At 39.4% G+C, this 20,701-nt stretch overlaps 8 protein-coding genes across 8 annotated transcripts; 2 read left to right on the top strand and 6 right to left on the bottom strand. All coding sequences in view use genetic code 12, as the record gives it.

Moving 5' to 3' along the window:
* Positions 1 to 642: 642 nt before the first annotated feature.
* RJT20DRAFT_124798 (uncharacterized protein) lies at positions 643 to 1,701 on the bottom strand. Its single transcript, XM_064916340.1, has one exon. It carries the CDS (start codon positions 1,256 to 1,258, stop codon positions 791 to 793), a length of 468 nt encoding a protein of 155 aa, XP_064777602.1. The 5' UTR covers positions 1,259 to 1,701; the 3' UTR covers positions 643 to 790.
* A 284-nt stretch (positions 1,702 to 1,985) lies between these two features.
* PRE9 (proteasome core particle subunit alpha 3) lies at positions 1,986 to 3,397 on the top strand. The gene has a single exon (XM_064919210.1). It carries the CDS (start codon positions 2,205 to 2,207, stop codon positions 2,964 to 2,966), a length of 762 nt encoding a protein of 253 aa, XP_064777601.1. The 5' UTR covers positions 1,986 to 2,204; the 3' UTR covers positions 2,967 to 3,397.
* Positions 3,398 to 4,106: 709 nt separating this feature from the next.
* Positions 4,107 to 6,113, top strand: RJT20DRAFT_91101 (uncharacterized protein; the record flags this gene model as incomplete). Its single annotated transcript, XM_064921358.1, has 3 exons — positions 4,107 to 4,319; positions 4,356 to 4,781; positions 4,836 to 6,113. The coding sequence occupies 3 exons, from the start codon at positions 4,107 to 4,109 to the stop codon at positions 6,111 to 6,113; spliced, it is 1,917 nt and encodes a 638-aa protein (XP_064777600.1).
* A 363-nt stretch (positions 6,114 to 6,476) lies between these two features.
* On the bottom strand, positions 6,477 to 8,600 carry SKN2 (Skn2p; the record flags this gene model as incomplete). Its single annotated transcript, XM_064921369.1, has 2 exons — positions 6,477 to 8,179; positions 8,330 to 8,600. The coding sequence occupies 2 exons, from the start codon at positions 8,598 to 8,600 to the stop codon at positions 6,477 to 6,479; spliced, it is 1,974 nt and encodes a 657-aa protein (XP_064777599.1).
* Positions 8,601 to 10,824: 2,224 nt separating this feature from the next.
* On the bottom strand, positions 10,825 to 12,498 carry AFP99 (Afp99p). The gene has a single exon (XM_064916339.1). The coding sequence runs from the start codon at positions 12,270 to 12,272 to the stop codon at positions 10,893 to 10,895; it is 1,380 nt and encodes a 459-aa protein (XP_064777598.1). The 5' UTR covers positions 12,273 to 12,498; the 3' UTR covers positions 10,825 to 10,892.
* On the bottom strand, positions 12,499 to 13,516 carry RJT20DRAFT_124792 (uncharacterized protein). Its single transcript, XM_064916338.1, has one exon. The coding sequence runs from the start codon at positions 13,276 to 13,278 to the stop codon at positions 12,622 to 12,624; it is 657 nt and encodes a 218-aa protein (XP_064777597.1). The 5' UTR covers positions 13,279 to 13,516; the 3' UTR covers positions 12,499 to 12,621.
* An 876-nt stretch (positions 13,517 to 14,392) lies between these two features.
* On the bottom strand, positions 14,393 to 15,160 carry KRE9 (Kre9p; the record flags this gene model as incomplete). The annotated part of the gene is made up of 1 exon (XM_064918158.1): positions 14,393 to 15,160. The coding sequence occupies one exon, from the start codon at positions 15,158 to 15,160 to the stop codon at positions 14,393 to 14,395; it is 768 nt and encodes a 255-aa protein (XP_064777596.1).
* A 3,585-nt stretch (positions 15,161 to 18,745) lies between these two features.
* RJT20DRAFT_124788 (uncharacterized protein) lies at positions 18,746 to 19,812 on the bottom strand. The gene has a single exon (XM_064916337.1). It carries the CDS (start codon positions 19,650 to 19,652, stop codon positions 18,978 to 18,980), a length of 675 nt encoding a protein of 224 aa, XP_064777595.1. The 5' UTR covers positions 19,653 to 19,812; the 3' UTR covers positions 18,746 to 18,977.
* Between the last annotated feature and the right edge of the window lie 889 nt (positions 19,813 to 20,701).

Raw genomic sequence — 20,701 nt, 5'->3', positions numbered from 1 at the left:
TCACTGCGAGAGGACAATGTTCATTTAGAGAGAGGAATTTGATTTAAAAGGATTTCCTAGTCTGGTCGTCGATTCGTGAATAATGGAAGTGAGTGAATAGTTCCAGATATATAGTGACAGCCGTTCTTCTAGAATTCATTCGTAATAGAATTCTTGGTGAAATTATGTCAACAGTCTAGTGTGTATTCTTTAGTGAGTGTGCCAGTTATTAAAAATAGTGAGAAACGAGTTGCAATCTTCCCTTGAATATCATCACTATAGATCAATGTAGATAGCTATATTAGTGGGGGATACTTGAATTTTTAACTATCAGGATATATATATGTAATATATAGAAATACATAATTATGCATAGAACAGTGGTTTTGGTATTTTATACATTATCGAACTCTTAATGACTTCCTCTCAGTAGCACCACCATAGCATCACATTTAAAGATTTTGCAGCTCCTTAACAGCAACCACTTCATAGATGTTTACTTGATACCAATAGGAATTTCTCTTGACATATCAATTGAAACCTACCCTATCATTATGTAGTAGGTCTTTCCATAATATTAATTGAAAATGACCTCTACATCTTCCTAGTTATCGACTCTTTCAAGTGAATTATCAATTATAATACAGATGGATATACTTATAACATCATTTCCAATAAATATATTCATTACTACATTAATTACTCTATAACCGTACTTTTTAAAGCACATAATTTTTACTACCATGTCGGTCCCTCCAGTAAATCTTTACCTGATAGAAAGCCCCATCACGTTCACATCTTCTTCTCCCATTCACAACAAGATCAGACTCGTCAGATAACTCGTACACACATCAAACAAGATCTGGGCACAACCCCAACTTAAGGGAATCCACGTACTCATGGTTAATGAACCGGCTTTATAAATCGCTCCTAACATGATTCCAATTACTGCCCCCGAAATAAAACCTCGAAAAAGCCCGATTCCAACGTATGCAAGCACCGTCACCAAACTATTGACAACCGAAAGCTTCAGTATCCGCAACCTGTGCCGATAGTCGTTGAAGAGGTTGTGAAACACCGACATGAGGCCTGCAATGACATAGAAAATGCCAAAGAAAATCAATGTCCATGCAACGGTAAATGTCCAGATGTCTATGGAGTAGTAGAGAAACAGCTCTTGGTACTTTTGGTGATGGGGACCAATGGGCCAGTAGAGGGAAGGGAAATCGGGTGTCGAATACCCTATGGGCACGTTGAGAGACGATACGAACACTCTCATGGCGAGTAATGATAAGTATGTCTTTCAGATATGCTATATATGCCGCAAATGCTGCTAGTTTGGTTGTTTGAAGATGCTGTGTTTGAAGATGAAGTCTGTTTAGATGTTTGGACTGTGATCTTTAAAATGTCTCGCTAGAAGAATAGCGAGAAAAGAGTTCGCAATGGCACTGTAAGTGTACCAAGTTGTCACTAACGAGGCTTCTGAATTTCTCAATGTCTCACTAAATGGCCATGGAAGCTCAACCTTTCTCCCTTAATAATTTACTGACTTTTGTAGTTTTTCTTTCTCTGTAGTACTAACTTGTCTAGTTTTACTCTCTGTAGTATCCAGATATCCTCAGGTAGATCGTCAATTCCTCTTTTCTTCTTATTCTTCTTCTTCTTCTTTCTCACTATATCTTCAATTTTCCAATTATCCTCATTAAAAGTTCTATTAATTCCTCTCCTAATCTCCAATTTTTCCTCACTAATTCTCCAACTCTCCTCATAAATCTTCCATTTCCTCATTAAATTCTCCAACTTTTTCCCACTACACCTTTCAATTATCCTCACTAATTCTCCAATTTTCCTCACTAAATTTTCAATTCTCACCACTTCCCACCACTTCCTACCACTACCTCACTATCGCCACTAACTAAGTACCACTCATTCTATATACACGCCCTCACCTCACTCACCAAAACGAACAATCGCCACCGCCAAATACATTTAACAGTAACAATCTTGTTATTCATATCAAGTCATTGACATCTTACACCGTGAAAAACAGCTCCATAGTCTACAAACAAGCAATTGGTGTGGTGAAGAGCAATATTGTCGTTTTCCGTGTGTTGTTTCCATCGTTATCACTAAAAAGACTGAGTGTTTTTTCGCTCTGTTCGTTTTTCCATTAAACCTCCAAAAGATCAAGAAGAGACGTAATATAACTACCATAAAATACAACAATGTCCAGAAGATACGACTCTAGAACCACAATTTTCTCGCCTGAGGGCAGATTGTACCAAGTGGAATATGCCCAAGAAGCTATATCAATGGCAGGTACCGCCATTGGTATCCTTTCCACTGAAGGTGTCGTCTTAGCCTGTGAGAAGAAGGTCACCTCTAAACTCTTGGATAATGACGGATCGGCCGAAAAACTCTATGTAATCAGTGATAACATGATATGTGCCGTGGCAGGCATGACTGCTGATGCGTCGATTCTCGTAAACAACGCCAGAGTCAATGCTCAACTGTACTTGAAAACATACAACGAAGAGATCCCATGCGAGATCTTGATCAAAAGAGTCTGTGACGTCAAACAGGGTTACACACAACATGGTGGTTTGAGACCGTTTGGTGTGAGTTTCCTTTACGCTGGATATGATGACAGATACGAGTTCCAGTTGTTCACTTCCAATCCATCTGGTAACTACTCCGGTTGGAAGGCCACTAGTATTGGAGCCAACAACTCCGCAGCACAAACATTGTTGAAGAAAGATTACAAGGACGAATTGACGCTTAAGGAAGCATGTGAATTGGCCATTAAGGTGTTATCCAAGACCATGGACTCGTCCAACTTGAACAGTGATAAGCTTGAGTTTGCCACTTTGAGCTTGTCCAAGACCACTCCAGGTAAGGTTATTCATAAAATCTGGGGAGAGAGCGATATTGACGCATTGATCAAGGAGTCGGGAGTGTTGGACGAGAAGAGCCAGGATGATGATTAGATAGAGTAGAGGAGTAAATGCATGTAATAACAGAAGAGATAGTGATGTAGACAAAAGATTGGGAAAGATGAATGGCCACAACTTTGAAGTCAAAGGGACAAATAGTCATGGCATTTCATAGGTGTATCAAGGCATTCAATAATATGTTAATGAACTTCGTCTGACAGAATTGGAGAATTCCTAATGATTATTTAGCACGAAGCCAATAGCTCTTTTGGCTATTTTGGTCACCTATACAACGTCCTATGTTATATAATGTCCTATGTTATTATGACATATAAGTAGTCATGTAATAGTTAATAGTCATGCAATACCGATTTGTACGCTGTATCCATGCTTAACTTCTCATAGTTAACTTCTCATAGTTAATAATTCATTCAATGTTCTCGTAGTTAGTGGTTTCTTAGATGAGAGCCTCATAGTTAATAAACTCTCATAGTTAAGAAGCTCTCATAGTTAATTTCTCATAGTTAATTTCTTATAGTTAAAGTTCGCATAGTTAAGAGAATTCACAACACTAGCACAACGTATGGCCACTACTCAACCAGGTTGTTTTAAATTACACAAGTGATAGTAATAGTATAACCAGAAGAAGGTATTTCAATCTGTAATGGTGTGCTATCTATTGGCACTTCTAAGAACTCGATAAATAGCCACAATCTTCCCTTGTTTTTTACCTCGTAGTTAACACTCCATAGTTAACACTCCATAGTTAACACTCCATAGTTAAAACTCCATAGTTAACACTCCATAGTTAACGCTCCATAGTTAACACTCCATAGTTAACGGTCCATAGTTAAACTCCATAGTTAACAGTTTCTAGTTAACACCCCATAATTAAGACCCCATAGTTAATTTCCTCACGCAGTAAAGAGCAATCAACTTTACGGTGAGACGACTCATTACATCATTACACTGTCTCTGTATTCTGTATTCAGAGTTCTGAGTTCTGTATCTTCGGTCATATAACCGTCATAGATATATTCCGGCACTATTGCCATTAATTTTCTGTTGCCATTGCTCTTACAATTGCTTCTAGTCGCTGTATTCATTCCATTTCAGATATTCTTTGCTTTCTTCCAATTACTGGTTACTACTGCTCACTAGAAATTACAATCGATAGCACTAACTGAACCAAAAATGGACCTTCTATCGCCAGGGATCCTCCTGAGTAAGTCCAGGTCGCTGAAAATACTCATTGACATCAATTCCAACAACAGAATCTCTCTTAGAATCAAAAAGAGACTCAAAGAAACGAACAAGTTGACCACTGAGTTCCTCACCAACGAGTTGAATGCCTTCTCCCAGCAATTGAACCAAAAGCGTCTCGAAGAGAAAACAACAACCCTCTCCGTGCTGGAAATTGAGAGCTATGACAAGTTCAATGAGCTCCAGGACTCGTTCCAGAGCTTATACTATCTTTTGAACTTAGAGAATTTCAAGTTCAACAAAGTGTCTTCTATCAAGTTGAGCCAATTGAAGTCTATCTATTCAAAAATTAAGGATTTGGAGTGCTCAGACAAGATAGATACTTCAGAAGTGGGTCTGATCAATAGTACCACCAATGAATTGATCAACTATTACTATACCTATCTTATTGCTCTAAATCTTTCCAACTCATTGATCTACAAGACATTGGTGCTAAAGAACCAGAGCGTATATTGGGAAGAATTGTACAATTCAAGATTCAGCAAACTTGTGTACTTTGTACAAATATCTCCAATAAAGCTATACGAGTTTGGATTAACAATCTACGACCACCTCACCGAGAGATTGAAATCGGAGTACAATGACCAATTCTACAGATCCTCTGAGGTCGGAGGAACAGAAGAGGATAACTTATTGTACTACAACTATCTCAAAGCAAAGCACTATACTTGCATTTTCTTCCAATCGGTGAATAAAACAATTCAAAGTGCCTTTGTGACCAATAACCCTACGATTTCATTGGTAAACATCTCAGCTACAACTACCTACAAATGGTATAGATCAATAATCTTGTTTGTATGGAAGACACCATTCAATTTGGTAAATCAAGAAATTTCCAGAAAGCTTGACCGAATCAACAATGAGATTTCTTTAAATACATCCAAGATCGATGCTTTATTAGCCACGAATTTGAATGACAAGGCATCGACCTTGTCGTCCTTAGAATCTATCTTGAGTATAAAGAGTCCAGTTGACAACGAAAATGAGAGAGTCTTCAATCTTGTCGACTCAGTCCAAGAGCTCGATTCACAGTATAATCCAAACAACGATGCACCTTCACTCTTAACTCGTTATTGGTTGCCGCTTCTCCTTTTGATTGCCTATGGACCATCGGAATCACGTAACATTTATAATAATCGTGCTGAGATTATTCAGTGGATCAAGCACAACTTGATCGACACGACTGTAGGATTCTTCAAGAACTGGCTTGCAAAACCAATAAATGATATGTTAAACATTCTCCGTAACGATGAGAACATATCAATCACTTCTAAGGAGTCGCTTCAGTCGGATTTGGACTCGTTGGAGAGAATGGTTTTGCAGTTCCTCGATGATGAGAGAATTAGTGGTGTTGATAAGGCTCAAGTTCACGAATCTATTCAAAATGGTGACTTGACTCTATTAATGAGTAAGTACGAAAACGAAATTCGTAGTCCAATGAAGTCATTGGTGACGGGCTCGTTGGTACGGAACATCCTCATACAAATTCAGAAGACGAAGGTAGATGGAGGAATGGCTATCAACGGAATTGACAAGTTGTTGAAGTCTCAGCAATTGGTCTTTGGAATTGTAGCAGTAAGTCCATCATTATTCATAGTGTACGAGTTATGGAGCTGGCTCACTAGTTCTAGACCAATAATCGTCAACGGTAAACAAGTAAACATCGTATGTTTGAAGTCATTAAATAATATCGAGAATTTGCTAGTTCTTTTGAACAACGAAAAGAGGGCTGGCAATTCAGCAGATTCAAATTATGAGGGTCAATTGTTGATCGAGATCATTAACTTGATAGTAAGTGCCAATCTAATTATTCCAAAGATGTTGAAGAAGGATTGGATCAGAGACTTAAATGAGTTAAACAATAGTGATTTTGATATCGAAACAAAGCTCGATCTTGTTCGTAAGATTTGGAACATGTATGGTCCCTATTTCAGATGATCCAATCTCAATCAATAAGGCATTCCGTCGGGAATTTTACCTACTTCTATATGATCCCGATGTCATTTTCAGTAAAGTATTACTGTCTCCAACATGCTAGTATGCTATTTTATTACAGATCGATTTTAACTGGCAATAAATGTGACTCAAGTAAAAACTTTGTATATAGAAGTAATAGGAGGTATCCAGTTATTAACTGTAAAGGAGCAACCAAACATATCATACAGAAGAATTGAAAACACGCTAAAAATGAACCATAACAATAATACATAAAAACGAACTATAAATATAACTTTGAACTGGATGATGTCCTTGCATCTGTATTTCGATGTCTTGCACCTTAATATATAGTAGCCTAGTTCATTAACACCCTACTAACTTGTTCTTTGGGAAAGTGTATCCTCCATCTGTGAAGTGGGTGAGGTTGACATTTTCATAAATATTCAAATGGCTTTGAATATAATCGTAGGTAGGATATCCTGTTGGATCGCATCCAACATTAATACTATCGGCTGGTTGGTAAACCCTTACATAGTCGATTCTGAATGTACAAGGAAAAATAATCGAGGGCCAGTCTATATATGCCCAGTTATTTGAAATGCCAAGATTCATAACAATGGACATGGGCTCCTTCGAGATTCTTCTCCACCCAATGTTACCATTAGGATGAAGTGAATTGGAATATACTGTAAACGTCGGTTCTTGTCCTACGAACCAAGTGACGTAACCTTTGTCATTGTCATTCAAGTATTCAAATCCATAAGACTGGAATAGATGGTCTCCATCTCCTCTCTCGTACCAAGTCACGTTCAAATTGGTTACCCCAGAAATAGCTTCCTGGAATGGTCCTCCCGTATAAGTATTCATTGAGGTCACTGAAGCATTGTGAATGGACACAAAGTCATAATCAGGATAATACCAAATGTCCATGGGTGCGATTTGAAGTGATTGTGACGCAATACCGAGGTTGGGATGAACAAGGAATTTATCTGTACTGACTTCTGCTTCAATGACATCTATTTCAGGTGCACCTCTTCCAACACCAGGGTTTGGATGGTCACCTGAGTTGCAAGTACAAGAGTTGAGTCTTTGTCCTGGTAAGTAGGAGATTCCATCTGGAGACGACTGGTTCGGAGTAATCCCAACATCACATGAATCATATGAATAAGGCCATACTCCATCAGTGGTCGCCAAATAACCTGGTCTGCCAAGATTTCCCATAGTCCACATACCTGGCCACAAGCCAGAAACATTACCATAATTTGGTAATCTCGCTGACATCTCTATTTTTCCTTGTGTGAAGCAAAACTTATTCCATGTTTGGACCATTCCAGATCTGTAGAATAGATTATGATTTTTGAATGCATCCATACGGAGTGCTAAACTACCATTGGATGTAGTTACGGCATCTGGGTCATACCATTCAAGATCTTTCGTGGCATCATAGTGGAGATCAGGAGCAGTGAAGAACTGGTCGTCTCCCTCGTAGAAGGTTCTGCCTTCTACATTGAACTCATCACTGAATACCAACTTCCATTTCGAGCCGTCCATTGCTACGGTAGTCAACGCACTCTCTGGGGTATCACTATCAACCAAATCTGTCCGTATTGCCGATAACATGGGGTACAGATATTGTGTTAAAATTTCATAATGCTCTGGGAGTTCGTGAACTGTAGCATTAGAATATGTAAGAACTGGAAGTACAATGAAAACAGCGCCTGCTGCTAGGATAAGGAATATAACACCCAAAAGTCCTCCTAGAGAACGGCGGTCCATCGTCTTGAGATCATGTATAAAACGGTTTTTGTCATATTCTGCGTCTGCTACTGGGTCTGGGTTGTGGAGGTAATCATCTGGTTCTTTCTCGTCAATGTGCAAAGGAAATGACGATGCCGGGTATCCACCAAATGGACTGAAATCATATGACAATGGATTTGAAGTCAAGGAAGACGAATCTACATCTTCTTTATTTGGTTTGGGTACTTTCCCATTGAGGTTCTGCAACGACGTCATCGAGACCACTCTAGAGCCTGCCATAGAGGGATAACGGTCATATTCGGATGGACCTTGAATGTTGTTTATACTGTTGGAAGTGTTTACACTTTGCGATAAAAATGGGGGCTGTGGACTGGTGTATGGATTGGATGTGATGGTGGTATTTATTGTGGAGTTGATATTAGTAGTGTCACGGTTTCCTGATACCATGTTCGTACTACGAGCATTAGCAATGTTAGAGGGTAAGGGGTCTTCTGATGAGTTATCTGACAATAACCTCAGTGTGACACCACTGCCGCTATGATTATAATATGCATTGAACGGTCTACCATATTGGTTGTTTACCTGGTCTTCTCCGGGGCTCTGGGAGTACAGAGACGCTGTTGAATGCTGTCTTGACTCAAACGAGGAGGACTCAGCTGTCGAGTCAAATGGGTTCTCATTGGGAGCTTCGGGCTTGGGCTCGTTGTATGTAAGATCTCTTCGAGCCATGGTTCTTGGGGAGTAGTTGTATCAGTTGGGGGCTCCGCTGGAGTCCTTGTCACCAATGGATCGGTGTATAATATGTAATCTATCAATTGAAGATGGGTGGATTCTCCTACCGTTTGTTTGTTTACACGGTAAAGGGGCTGCAGGAGATAAGTTTAGCGCGGTGCGGCGCGGAATTTAGCGAGAATCGATCAGTGATGCTGGTGGAACTGGTGGGGTGAATACGGAGTGTGGGCGTTTAGTGGGCGGGAAGTTTGGCGGGAATCAATTCTACTTGACAAGGTTGATGATGGTCCACAGCGATGACTTGTTGATGTCTATAGTGAGTCAAAGAAGAGTGGAATGAGTTATGATTTGCTGGAACGAATTGAGTTTACGTTTCCTCCTTATGTGTATGTTGTTATGTGAGTGTGTAAGTTGTCACAAAAGAGCCATACAGGGAAGAAAGCGGGGAGAATAAGGGGATGCAACGAATGAGCACGACTTCGGGGTAGTTGTGAAGCGTGAAGTTGTAGCAAGAATAGAAACCAGAAAGAAAAAAACAGCAAAGAACAGCTGGATTGGATAAAGAAAGAAGGAAAGAAAAAAAAGAAGAAAGAAAGTAAATAATTCAGAAATAAAGTTAGTGACAGAAGATTGAGAAATAATGAGATTCACTGGTAAAAGGCGAGCGAAGTTACGGGATGATTTTTTTGTAGCTGTAAGCGAATAATGCCACTTCAGTGAGAAAGTGCAAGGATGGCATATGTGGATTGTGAAAACTGGCTATTAGAGGATTAACTATTGTAGGGATTGAAACGGATTGGTTTCTAGGTATTTATGGATAGGGGTATTTGATAGAGGGCAATGGGTTATTTTTGGTTATATCTGTTACGTCAGTTCCATCAGGCACAATCATGTAATAACAATATAAACTGTATAACAATATAACAATATATATCACAACCAACCATGGTTAACAAACCAACAGCAGCAACCCCCATTATGGAACTAGTAGGCGATGATGTGTAATGATGTAATGATGTAATGCTATGCCTACGATATTATGTATGGCGGGGGAGAGGCCGAGTTTGCTAAAATTAACCCAATACATTCAGAAACCATCAACAAAAAAAGTCTCCCTACATCTCCATCAGTGTCTGGTCCAGCACAGTGTCCCTAGTAGCATTCCATTTCTATACCGAAAACAAGTGGAATTTTTCAATTTTCAATTTGACCTGGGCATTGTTGAGCTATATTTCATCGAGTTTGCTATCATTCTCTAAACGTACAACTGAGGCAAGACCATACGTGGATATCGTCCACACTAAAACTCTAATTAATACATGAAAACCATGTTGCTGTGAGGATATTCCTACACTACCTTACTACAAGGATCTGAACACGCCACGCGGACTCACTAATTTAGTGTCGTCCCATTCCAGAATGAGTTGCGAGATCATTAATCGGTCTCACTATCTGCCTCATTCTCGCCCCAGAATCTCTCGCTATGGATACCTCAATTTTAGCGAGAAACAGGAGATTCATTTGGGGCATCGTGGTTGTGCATAGTCATGATTTTGCAATCCATTGCTGTTCCAGGGGGGCCTTATAGATGAACTCATTGTTGGGAGGTGGGGGATCGAGGACAATTAACCGATAGTGGAGGAATTGTATCATGGCGGAATCACAATAGGGCTGTAAACGGGAAATGTCTTTGATTCACGCTGATTTATATTTAGTACCACGAAGTCTTTTCACCAATGGAAAAGAAGCAGAAATTGATTAAAATCAAAAATTGCGTTGAACAATGGCATAGCTTGCTCATAAACATCGTCTTGAAATCGAGATTCGGGTCTCTATCTCTAGTATCTAGCGATGAGTTTGTCGCATGTTCCATGTACCCCTTCAAAGGGGGCACAGCCGTGACAATAAAGAGATTGACTGTAAAACGGTTCTATTAGCACTTGATGTGCTTCCTTTCCTAGACTTGTAAAAGTATTGTGACCTTGTTCAACGTAGGAGGACTCTCGCAGATCGTTGCAACTTTTACTTCTTCTATTAACAATCTAAATAGCTCAGTTGCAGCCATTTTTCTGTTTTCGCAGTCACTTCGTTTCTACAGTAACCCCTTGGCATGCTTCTTGGCACCGAATAATCATGAATGATAAAGCCGCTTCTTCTAGGTAGATATACTTTCGTTGACCATAGACGACGAATACGAATGTTATTGTAATAATGAAAATGTCTTTTTAATCTATAAAATTGAGTATATATCAACTATTTTATACACGATTTGTACCAGTTTATACCATTTTACACCACCATTAAGCGCAAAAGGGAGTCAACAACTGATGTTGCGGCCAAACTGGTAATCTCGGAATTCGTGTCGTACGGAGGACTAACCTCTACAACATCACCCCCAACTAACTCAATTCCTTTAAGGCCGTCAAGAATGCTTAGAAGCTCTCTACCTGTAAAACCTCCGATTTCCATGGTACCAGTTCCAGGGGCTGTGGCAGGATCCAACACATCAATATCTACTGAAATATAAACTGGATTAGTCTTGATGGCATCTTTGAGTTTTCTGATGATTCCAGAGACTCCAATTTTGTCAATATCCTTGGCGCTGATGATATTGAAACCACATTCCAAGTCGTGGTTACCGTCATAGACTTCGTCAATGTATGGTGCTCTGATTCCAACATGAAAGTTACCACCCTGGTGGATATAACCTTGTTCGTGGGCATAGTGCAAGAACGTCCCATGATTCAAGGACATGTAATTGGTAATGCCTCCACCCAACACTTTAGGATCCCATGTGTCGATATGAGAATCGAAGTGGATGATGTGAACTGGTTTACCCAATTGCTCTGAAACAGACCTTAATGCCATCAAAGTGATAGTGTGATCTCCACCCAAGGTAATAATCTTTGGTATTTTATTTACATTGCCCTGATGTCTGTGTATAGCCCTTTCGCCCCTATACAATTGGTTCAAGGCTATTCTGTTATCGAATGGTGACAATGAAACATCCCCACAATCGACAATTGTGTAATTATGAGTTGTTTCATCGTACGGATTTACTGGGTAGTTCTTCCTCTTTTTGGTGGATCTTATGTGAGCATCACCTATTCTTCTAGCTGACCGACGTATTGCTTCTGGGCCAAATCTAGCACCAGGTCTGAATGAAACGCCAGTATCGAAGGGAGCACCAACGATTGCTATATCTATCTTGTGTTCATCTGCGTCGTCCATTAACTCTGGGTCAAAGCAATTAAAGTGCTGCAAATGTGCATATGTTAATATGCCTCCAAATATACCTTGGTCCATGAGAATATCAGAAGTATCGTCGTTGGAAGGAAGTTTGACCTTCGATTGCATTTTCAAGTAATGCGTATGAGCATAATTGAGTTGCTTATCTGACAAAGTTTGGAGAGGATGTGATTTCAAGTGAATGCTATCTTCTTCTTCATTTTTCAATTGAACTTTCCCGCCTTCAAGCATATTTCTCTTATGTTCCTCTGACTGCGGACTCTGGACAACTTCTCCGTATACGCTATCCATGAATGATAAGTATTCTGGGATGGAAGGTGTATCGAGCATCTGGGGAGCCTGTTCAACCCATGAAAGTCCTTGGACTCCCAAGCCGAATGTTGCAGCAATTGACAACAATACTAACTTCATTTTTATCATAAATATCGAAGCACCAACCAATTATTGCAAATAAACGGAAACTGGAGAAACTTGGATTATTTTATATTTCTGGAACCCTGGTACATGAGCGCATCTAAGTTCCTAATAAGGCAATGCGCCAGGTCAAAGCGGAATTACTGGTTATGATAGAATAGGTATTGATTAAGTATGGGGTAGAGTGGTTAAATTCACTGTAGGATGTATTAAAAAGTGATAGGGTGGGTCCACCGAGAAGAAAGACGTTTATTGGACGTTAAATTATATTAAAAAATTCGTAAGTTTCTGAACTAAATTTATGTAGTAGAATGATCCCTTTTCCTAGTTGTTGTTACAAACAATTCAATAGTAACTATTCAATAGTAATGACTTTGACGAATTTGCCTTTATCATCATAAATCTGGACGACGATGGGCTCAGTACTGAGCTTATCAAAGGATTCTTGCAAGGAGCTCAAAGCACGACTTGTCTGGTAAACAACTAAGGCTATAATGGCCAAGAAGAAAATGACGTAACGGCCGATTTTGAAGAACTTGGATTTAAGAACGGGTGTAGAACGTTCGTAATAGTCTTCTGGACTAGGTGTTGGTTGTCTTTTGATAAGGGCCTGGGACGAATTTGTGTCGTCTTCTTCGTATTTGAAGGATGGAGCTGGAGAAAGTTCTGATTCTGTTTCTGAAGATTCATCGTACGGTTCGATTTTCATTGTAGACGATTGGGTGATGTCGCTAGAACCTTGCTGGACTAGGTCGCTTGTAGTTTCGGGGTGTAAGTATATGTAATTTGTTGCTTTAATTACGGGTCTCGAGCCATGTGTATAATCCCCATGGCAATCGATTAGCCAGTCCTCATATGGAAGGAGTGAAGGGAGGTGGGCCAAAGGTAGGATACGGTTATCCAAAGCGGTTATGATATTGGTTTCGGTTAACGAGGCACTGCTCGCTTGAGTTTCAAAGACACAGTCATTGTGCCTCATTTTCATCAAGGTAGATGGGTGTTTCATACACATGATGGCTGGTGGCTGTAACGGCGATGAAAGAAAGTAATAAGGAAAGGAAAGTCTGGTTAGTTACCAAAAAGCGTAGACAAATCAAGAAACCGGTAAAATCCAATATTTTACTCTAATTTATATCACCATATATACCTAATAAATATATATACCAGCAATATCTCTCACTATATATAGGACCTATAGATATAGATATAAATATAAATATAAATGCACAATTCTATACAAATAGTAGAATATAATAATTACCATTTAATAAATAATATAAAATAGTTTAATACACTGGTCACAGTAACAGTCAAGTAACCAAAATCACGGCTTCTTGTGTGCACGATGATTAGAGGGAGGCTTAACGAATGAGTGGTTATGTGGTGAGGAAGTTAGGTATGGTGTGAAAGATACCATGAGAATGAGACTATGAGAGTAATGAGAGAATGAGAATAGGGAGTATGGTGAAGAGAGAAGTGGTGTCTGACTTCTAATACTACAGAGTTAGGTGTTCTAATCGTTGAAAAGGGAAGTGGAATCGTCTGGAGTATTTATATGGATTTATATATCACTGTTTCGTTATCACGATTGGTATTTGGACAGAAACTATGATTGTATTCTTTTGGAGGAAGCGGATATATCTAAAAAGTTGACTATTCTAAGTATTTATACTCTTGTAGAAAACAAAAAATGCTGCTGTTAATGAAAATCAGAAAACGTTCATTTCCTTCTCTTTCATATCGTCTTCTATTTATGATCTTAACTATTGAAAGAACCAAAGAGGTGTACTTTTCCATATTCGTATTCGGCTTTTATTCAATTCACTCTCATCAAATATTATAACGAATGTCCCTCTTGAAACGTATCTTCTTATATGTTATATTGAGTATCCTACCAGGTAATCTCTCTCTATATTACTAGATTTTATCTTAGATGGTTCTCGTAAGAAATCACCTTATACGTTACATAGTTATCGCAACTTGAAATTTAAATATCAATGATTATACACCACACCTTTACATCATCGTTGAAATGTCACTATCATAGTACAAACGGCGAGTAGATACCCTAAATACAGAAAACAAACAACTGATGTTGAACTTCTATCCCTAATGTCCAATTTTACTTAATCCAACCATCTCTTTCTCTTAGTGGCTCCACTCAAAGTGGCCTTACTGACTCTTTCACTTGCAGGGTAGTAATAAGTTGGATATGGGGCAACAGTGGCCCAATTTGGCAACGACGTTGGTGTATAGTCCCAACCTGGAGTGATTGTGGAATACACTACTGGCTTAGGCCCCTTCGTAGAGTACACGGAACTGGCACTGGTAGGGTACCTCATTGACCAGGTTGTGGCTGTCACTTTGCTACCTGGTTGCGTTTGCATAGGAGCAAATCTGTATGAACCTGTTTGCAAGGTGTATGGAACAGTAAACGACTTAGAGTCATAACTTGTTGATCCACCGTTCACATTAGAAGTACCTGGAGCTGGAACTGCTCCTGTGAATGTTAATACTGTCAGTGGACCCTCCATGTTGGTCAACTGGAATCTGTCTGAATAATGGAACGAAGTGGAACCATCCTTGAACACACAGTACACTTGAACGAAATAGTATCCACTTCCGTATTTGCTGGCATCCACTTGGGCATTGAATGAGTTACCTGTTACTGGTTTTCTATACAAGATAGTGTTGGTTTGGTCACAACCGTACTGTGATTCGGAAGTACCACTACACAACAAAATGGTGTAAGATTGCACATTTTTCAAGGAAAATTGATCAGATCCCGAGTCACTATCATCATTCCATGACACTTTGAATGATACTTCACCGCTTGAACCGGAGAATTTGTCTCCCTGTTTGGGGGAAGTGACTTCGACATCTGCCGATGCCATTTGCGAGAACAAGAACACTGAGCACGTCAAGAAGAATGAGAAGTAGCTTATTAGATGCATTTTGAGTATATGTGATTTGGTGGATGTGATGTGATGCGATGGGGTTTGATTTGGGGAGCGCTTCTTAGTCGTTTAGGCGAAGTAGCAATCTGTAGTTGATGATTTTACAAATAGCAAAGAACTCTATAAGGAGAACCTGATGAATTTGTCGGTTTAGTGAATAGTAAAAACGATTGTGGAGGTATTTGGCAGCGGTAAAAACGGCTTGCTTAACTCGGTATCACTATGCTGTTGCTTTTTAACTGAATTTTTCGACAAAAACGACTGTCAAGTATATGATCTGCGATGTGGTGGTTCAATGTCAAGTCTCCTTGGAATAAACACAGCAAACGAGTTACTTATGATGGATAAGAAGCCAAGTGTTACAGTACTTGTACAAAATGGATCGCTTCAAAATTTGAAGGAATATCGCCTGAACCTCAGTTGTAACCTATGATCTACTTTAAGATCTACCTGGTAATATAAAAATGTCTAGAAAACAGAACTGGTCTATCAACATTAACAAATGAAATGGATCTTTCTTTGTTAACCGCTTGTGTATTTGTGTCTTTTTTTTCTTGAGGGAGAGAAGTGCATATAGATTGTTCGCAGAGCGAGAAAATGCGTGTTGATGGTCGTGCGTGTACCGGTGTTTATTTTTGGAGGGAGGCAGAGTTTCTTTTTGGGTCGTGTCATAGGGAAAGGGGCAGTGTGCTAGATGCGACATTGGGAGGAAGAGGAAGAGGAGGAGGAAGGAGAGGAGATAAAAATGGTGAGTGTGATGTGAGTGAGAGAGAGAGGGAGAGGTGTTAGGGGACTGGCGGTGTATGGAGTGGTGGTGTGGGGAGTACCATAGAAGAGCGTTGTTAGCAAAGAAATGACATTGAATGTCGTGCCGTCTTGTATTTGACATAGATGGTATGTATTCTTGATTGCTTGTTTGTTTGTTTGTTTTGCATTATATAGTACTGTATTATATTGACTATATTATGTTGTACTGTATTGTATTGTAACGTTCCTTGTGCCTGTTTGGTTATTGCGCATGGTTGCAATTCGCGGTAAGCGTTATTGGTGGCAGTGATAAACGTTTGTAACCTGTGCATAGTAGAAAATGGGTGCAGATGATCGTCTATGTTGAAGGCTTTTACTGCAATTTTGCAGTTGCTAAACCGTTAGGAATATGTGGTAAGATTTGGTGATTACGGGAGATAGATATCGTCGCAAAGATCGAGGGTATAATATGGCACTCGTTTCGCTACTGTATGGGTCCTAAGTGAGAAAATGGAGGTGAAATTTCTACGGAATGCCTGGTTCCACCAACAATTACTGTGTTAACAATAAGAAGGTAAAGGACATCAACTCCTGTGCCTCCAACTTAAAAACGTGCATGTATACTCTATATAGCTTAAATTACATCAATAAATACTTTGGCTACCACAGGAATAATTTCGCATCAATGACAAATCAATTATCTCACACTACTGGGCATGCCAATGCTAATGCAAAGGTTTGTGATTCTCGGGAATAACGAGGAATGTGAACGTCGTATCTAACCTAAACTCGTGAATACTTCCCGATTTACCGAGTCTCCGAAAGCCCGCTTGAATTTACCAATTCTTCAGGACTTTCATTGTTCTTAGAAGACAGATGTAGCCTCTGGTATAAACTGTAAAATGTGGAGGTAATGCCATTTGAACAGGTCAAGATCGCAAATGAACTGTAGTTAGCAGCCGTAGAAACCCCTCTGTTTATAGAGCTTTTATATTCTGAAGACTTTCCCATATCATGGATCAAATTTTGAAACACCTTGCAAAAACATGTAACGCTGGGCTTAGTAGAGGATATAAATAGAGAACATGCCAAGATTGAAATAATGCTAAGAAACTAAGAGGCGAAGGTCTTCAACAGATCCTACACCGATATTCCCTGGGCTCGCAGTGATATCCATGTTCATCCGGAAATATACTCCATACTTCATCCATGTCATGATTATATCCGTGATTATACTTCCAAAAAGAAATATTAATTGAATTGTGGAGAATATGTATTTACCTCAAGTGAGTTAATTTGTGCCTGAGAATGACAGAGCAACCAAGGAGGTTGCTCGTTTATTGATTCCATCATTTTCTTTGAGGCACATGAATCATTCAGTAAATTCCATTCCATTCCTCAAAATTTTATATTAATACTGATGACTAAGGAAGTTGAATAAGTGATACTTTTCACGTTTTCTTCTCTCACTAACGTAATGGTGAATCATAGATGACTACTCATTGATGACTACGTGAGGACAAAGCGAAAGTTGGTGCAAAAAGTTCCGATTCCCACAGTGCGACAATCAGTAATAGATTTAGACTGCGAACAAATATTCCGTTCCCAGTAAGCCGGCACGGTAATAAGCCAGCCCGGAGTGTTGCAAATTGTCCGGCTGATATGAAGCAAGCACATGGAAATAGACAGAATTCGTTAACCGTCCCCGAATATTTTTCTTAAGCAAGTTTTAGTTTACTCATGGGGTAGTTATTGTTTTCGGTACGACCGACGATTCAATTCCAAAATGGATCTTGCTTCATTGTGGCGTTTGTTACGAGTTAATGAATCAGGCAACAGAATTTTGTTTATAATTGAAACTCTTCAAAAGTTGATGCTAAGAAATTTCAGGCCACAATAAGTATATCTAGGGGCCGAACTTTCCTTAGTCCTTAGAGCGGCCACATGAAGCGGCTTCGGCACTTGTTGAATGGCGCATTTACTCTTGTTCCGAGGAGCATTTGCCCCGTATAGCAGTAACATATATTGTAGGTTAAAATCTAGTTCCAGACCACATGCCTAAATCTCATTTCTTCAAAAGCTTTGCTCGTATCCAACATCGTTCCCCGAATTTAAATTTAATACACCATTCAATTATTATGCATGGCAAGACCGTGTAGCCTGACTACAAATCTTTCTGCAGCATCGGCGATAAAATAATTTGCACTTCGCAAAAAATTGTTTGCATCCTCTCGGGAATATAGTTGAGAATGAATAAAAATGAATTCTCCTTGTCCCGAGGATCTCAAAGGTTTTACCTACGATCGGCAAGTAATGATTATGAAAATTACCATAGGTACGACAGATATGGGGTGAGATCCGGGATAGTATCGTAAATAAATGATGCGGTTTATATCGCTGCCCAAGGTGCTAATTTGTAACCGAAAGACGAATCATAATCCTATGTATGTCTGCTCTTACAAACTCAGTTGTTTGGTGCGCTACCGCGCAAAATTGCTTGACAGTAGTGACATCTTTCAAATAGGTTGTTGTGCTGCTTTCCGGAGAGTACCCCTGGATATATTCTTTATGAAGCACTTAACAGCCGGAACAATACTCATAATGGCAACTCTAAATCTATGTGTAATTAAAAGGAGTGACTGAAGTACCTGTGATTTTTTCATTTGCAATAAACTCAATATAAGCTTTGCAGTCATTTCCTTTTGACTATAATTATAGAACGAATGATGAACAAGAAGGTTCAAAAAATATCTGGTAATACGCTAAGTGTCAATGCTGTATGTGTAAATTGTTTATTGTGCGATTGTTAAATCCTATTTGTATGTACATGCAAAAATCATAATTGTCGTTATGAATATGTCTATATGTGAAAGCATGGTTAAAGTACCAATACTCCGTTCTACCAATACATCACTATCCTGTAAGTGATGTCCCAAAAAAATCCCTAATAAAACCCAAACCTACCGTGTATAATCGCCATTTGTAGTATTCGTATGCTTCCCAAATCTTAAGTGAACCTAACCAGCTTTTTTCTTTCGGCTGCAATAACAGTATGTCCCTCTTCCGGGTTATAACTCCACATGTCTGCGTAGTCATTATCGTCACCGTTGGTTTCCGGAAAGTAACTGTAAGATGACTGGTTGCTGTGCACCAACTTGAGTGGCATCTCAATTATGTAGTCATGCGTTAAGAATGGGTCGCTATCATATGATGTGAATGGTTGGTATTCCTGTTCATCAACAGCACTATGGAAGTCATCATCATTCATTGATGAAAGTGAACGTGGAACCGAATAGTCGTTGGACATTGGTCCAAAGATAAGATTTGGAGGCGATGTCGATATTGGGGAAGTTGGCAAGCTGTTTGCCCTACCAGCTAATGCATTTGAAGAAGAAATCGTCACTTCTGGCGTTCTCTTAGCCTGTGCTCTGTTAACTACCGAAGGTGATCTCGAAGGGGAAGAAGATTCAGACGATCTCTTACGGCTAAAGCTAACACGCTTTCTTGTAGGAGCTGGTGAAAACTCATTATCAGACATCAAAGATGGCTCAGCAGCGATAGCGTGTCTGGATTGTAATTTTCCCTCGCGTTGGAGCTTGTGTCTGAGGTAATTCACTGGGAATACTGTGTGCCACAAGACACTAGTAACAACGTCCAAAGAGCTGCTACCGTACATGCTCATCAACAGTATTGATATTAGTTGATGAAATTACTAATAACAGTAGGTGAAATTACGTTGTCAATGGTTAGAACAACTGGCAACAAGGTATATATAGCAAATGTATATTATTATAAATATAAGACAACAACTAACTTTGTTGATGTTTAATATTCTAATGATATTTCCATTTTCCATTCTCAAATTTAACAGCATTTGCAAATCTTTATATACTTAGCTATTGCCATCGTTTAGGTATATGATTAGCATTCCTGGCAAGGCAGTAAACGAAGTACATATTTCATATGCAGAGAAACAAAAAATATTAGCAAGAATTATTTCTTGGGCAGTTGTAATGTTTATTAATGGGTGCGGAGTTTAAAGGGTGTTGCGGATGCTTAAGGTATCTATATCTGGGTCTGGGGACCTAAGCGCCGGGCTCCATAGTTTCACTAGAACAAGGCTAGATACGAGGAGCTTCTTTTCCTTTCTTTCTTTCATTATTTTTTTATTATCAGTCATGGTAATAATTGTAATCCATGTCTATTTTCGGATTCGGTACTAACATTGAGGGCATGTTTTTTTTTTTGTGGTATAACCGTTAGTAAAAAAGTTTATTTGCGGGTGGCGCGTGCAGGTTATCCAGCGCCTCTAAGAAGTGCGGACTGCGCAAACTATTCCGCAAATAGTACAATTCTTATTTCCACCGACCTCCGTCCGTCGGAAATTTCCGCCAAACAAACTCCGTCGCCTTGGTAAAACCGCATCTGAGTAGGATTTAGGTGGAAGCAGACATGTTGATAAACGAACCACACCATTTGGACACCTTTCACGTACGTCTTTTGCCACTATATTGGTTCACTAGCCCCAGGAAGGCCTACCGGTTGTTCCAACTGCAGAAAATATGATATCACAAGTCGGAAAACTTTATTAATTGGCATGGAATCATGTTTCCCATTATTAATCCAGGAGTGTCACAAAATGCTAATAACTCCGTGTCTCACGTGCAACGAGATGTCAAAATTCAACTTACGGGGCGACTTCTATCACGTGATGTCGGAACCCCTTACAAA

Source organism: Scheffersomyces xylosifermentans (genome assembly GCF_036884685.1).
Source record: "Scheffersomyces xylosifermentans strain CBS 12540 chromosome Unknown RJT20scaffold_1, whole genome shotgun sequence".
Taxonomy (NCBI): domain Eukaryota; kingdom Fungi; phylum Ascomycota; class Pichiomycetes; order Serinales; family Debaryomycetaceae; genus Scheffersomyces; species Scheffersomyces xylosifermentans.
This window is presented reverse-complemented; position numbering and strand designations above follow the sequence as displayed.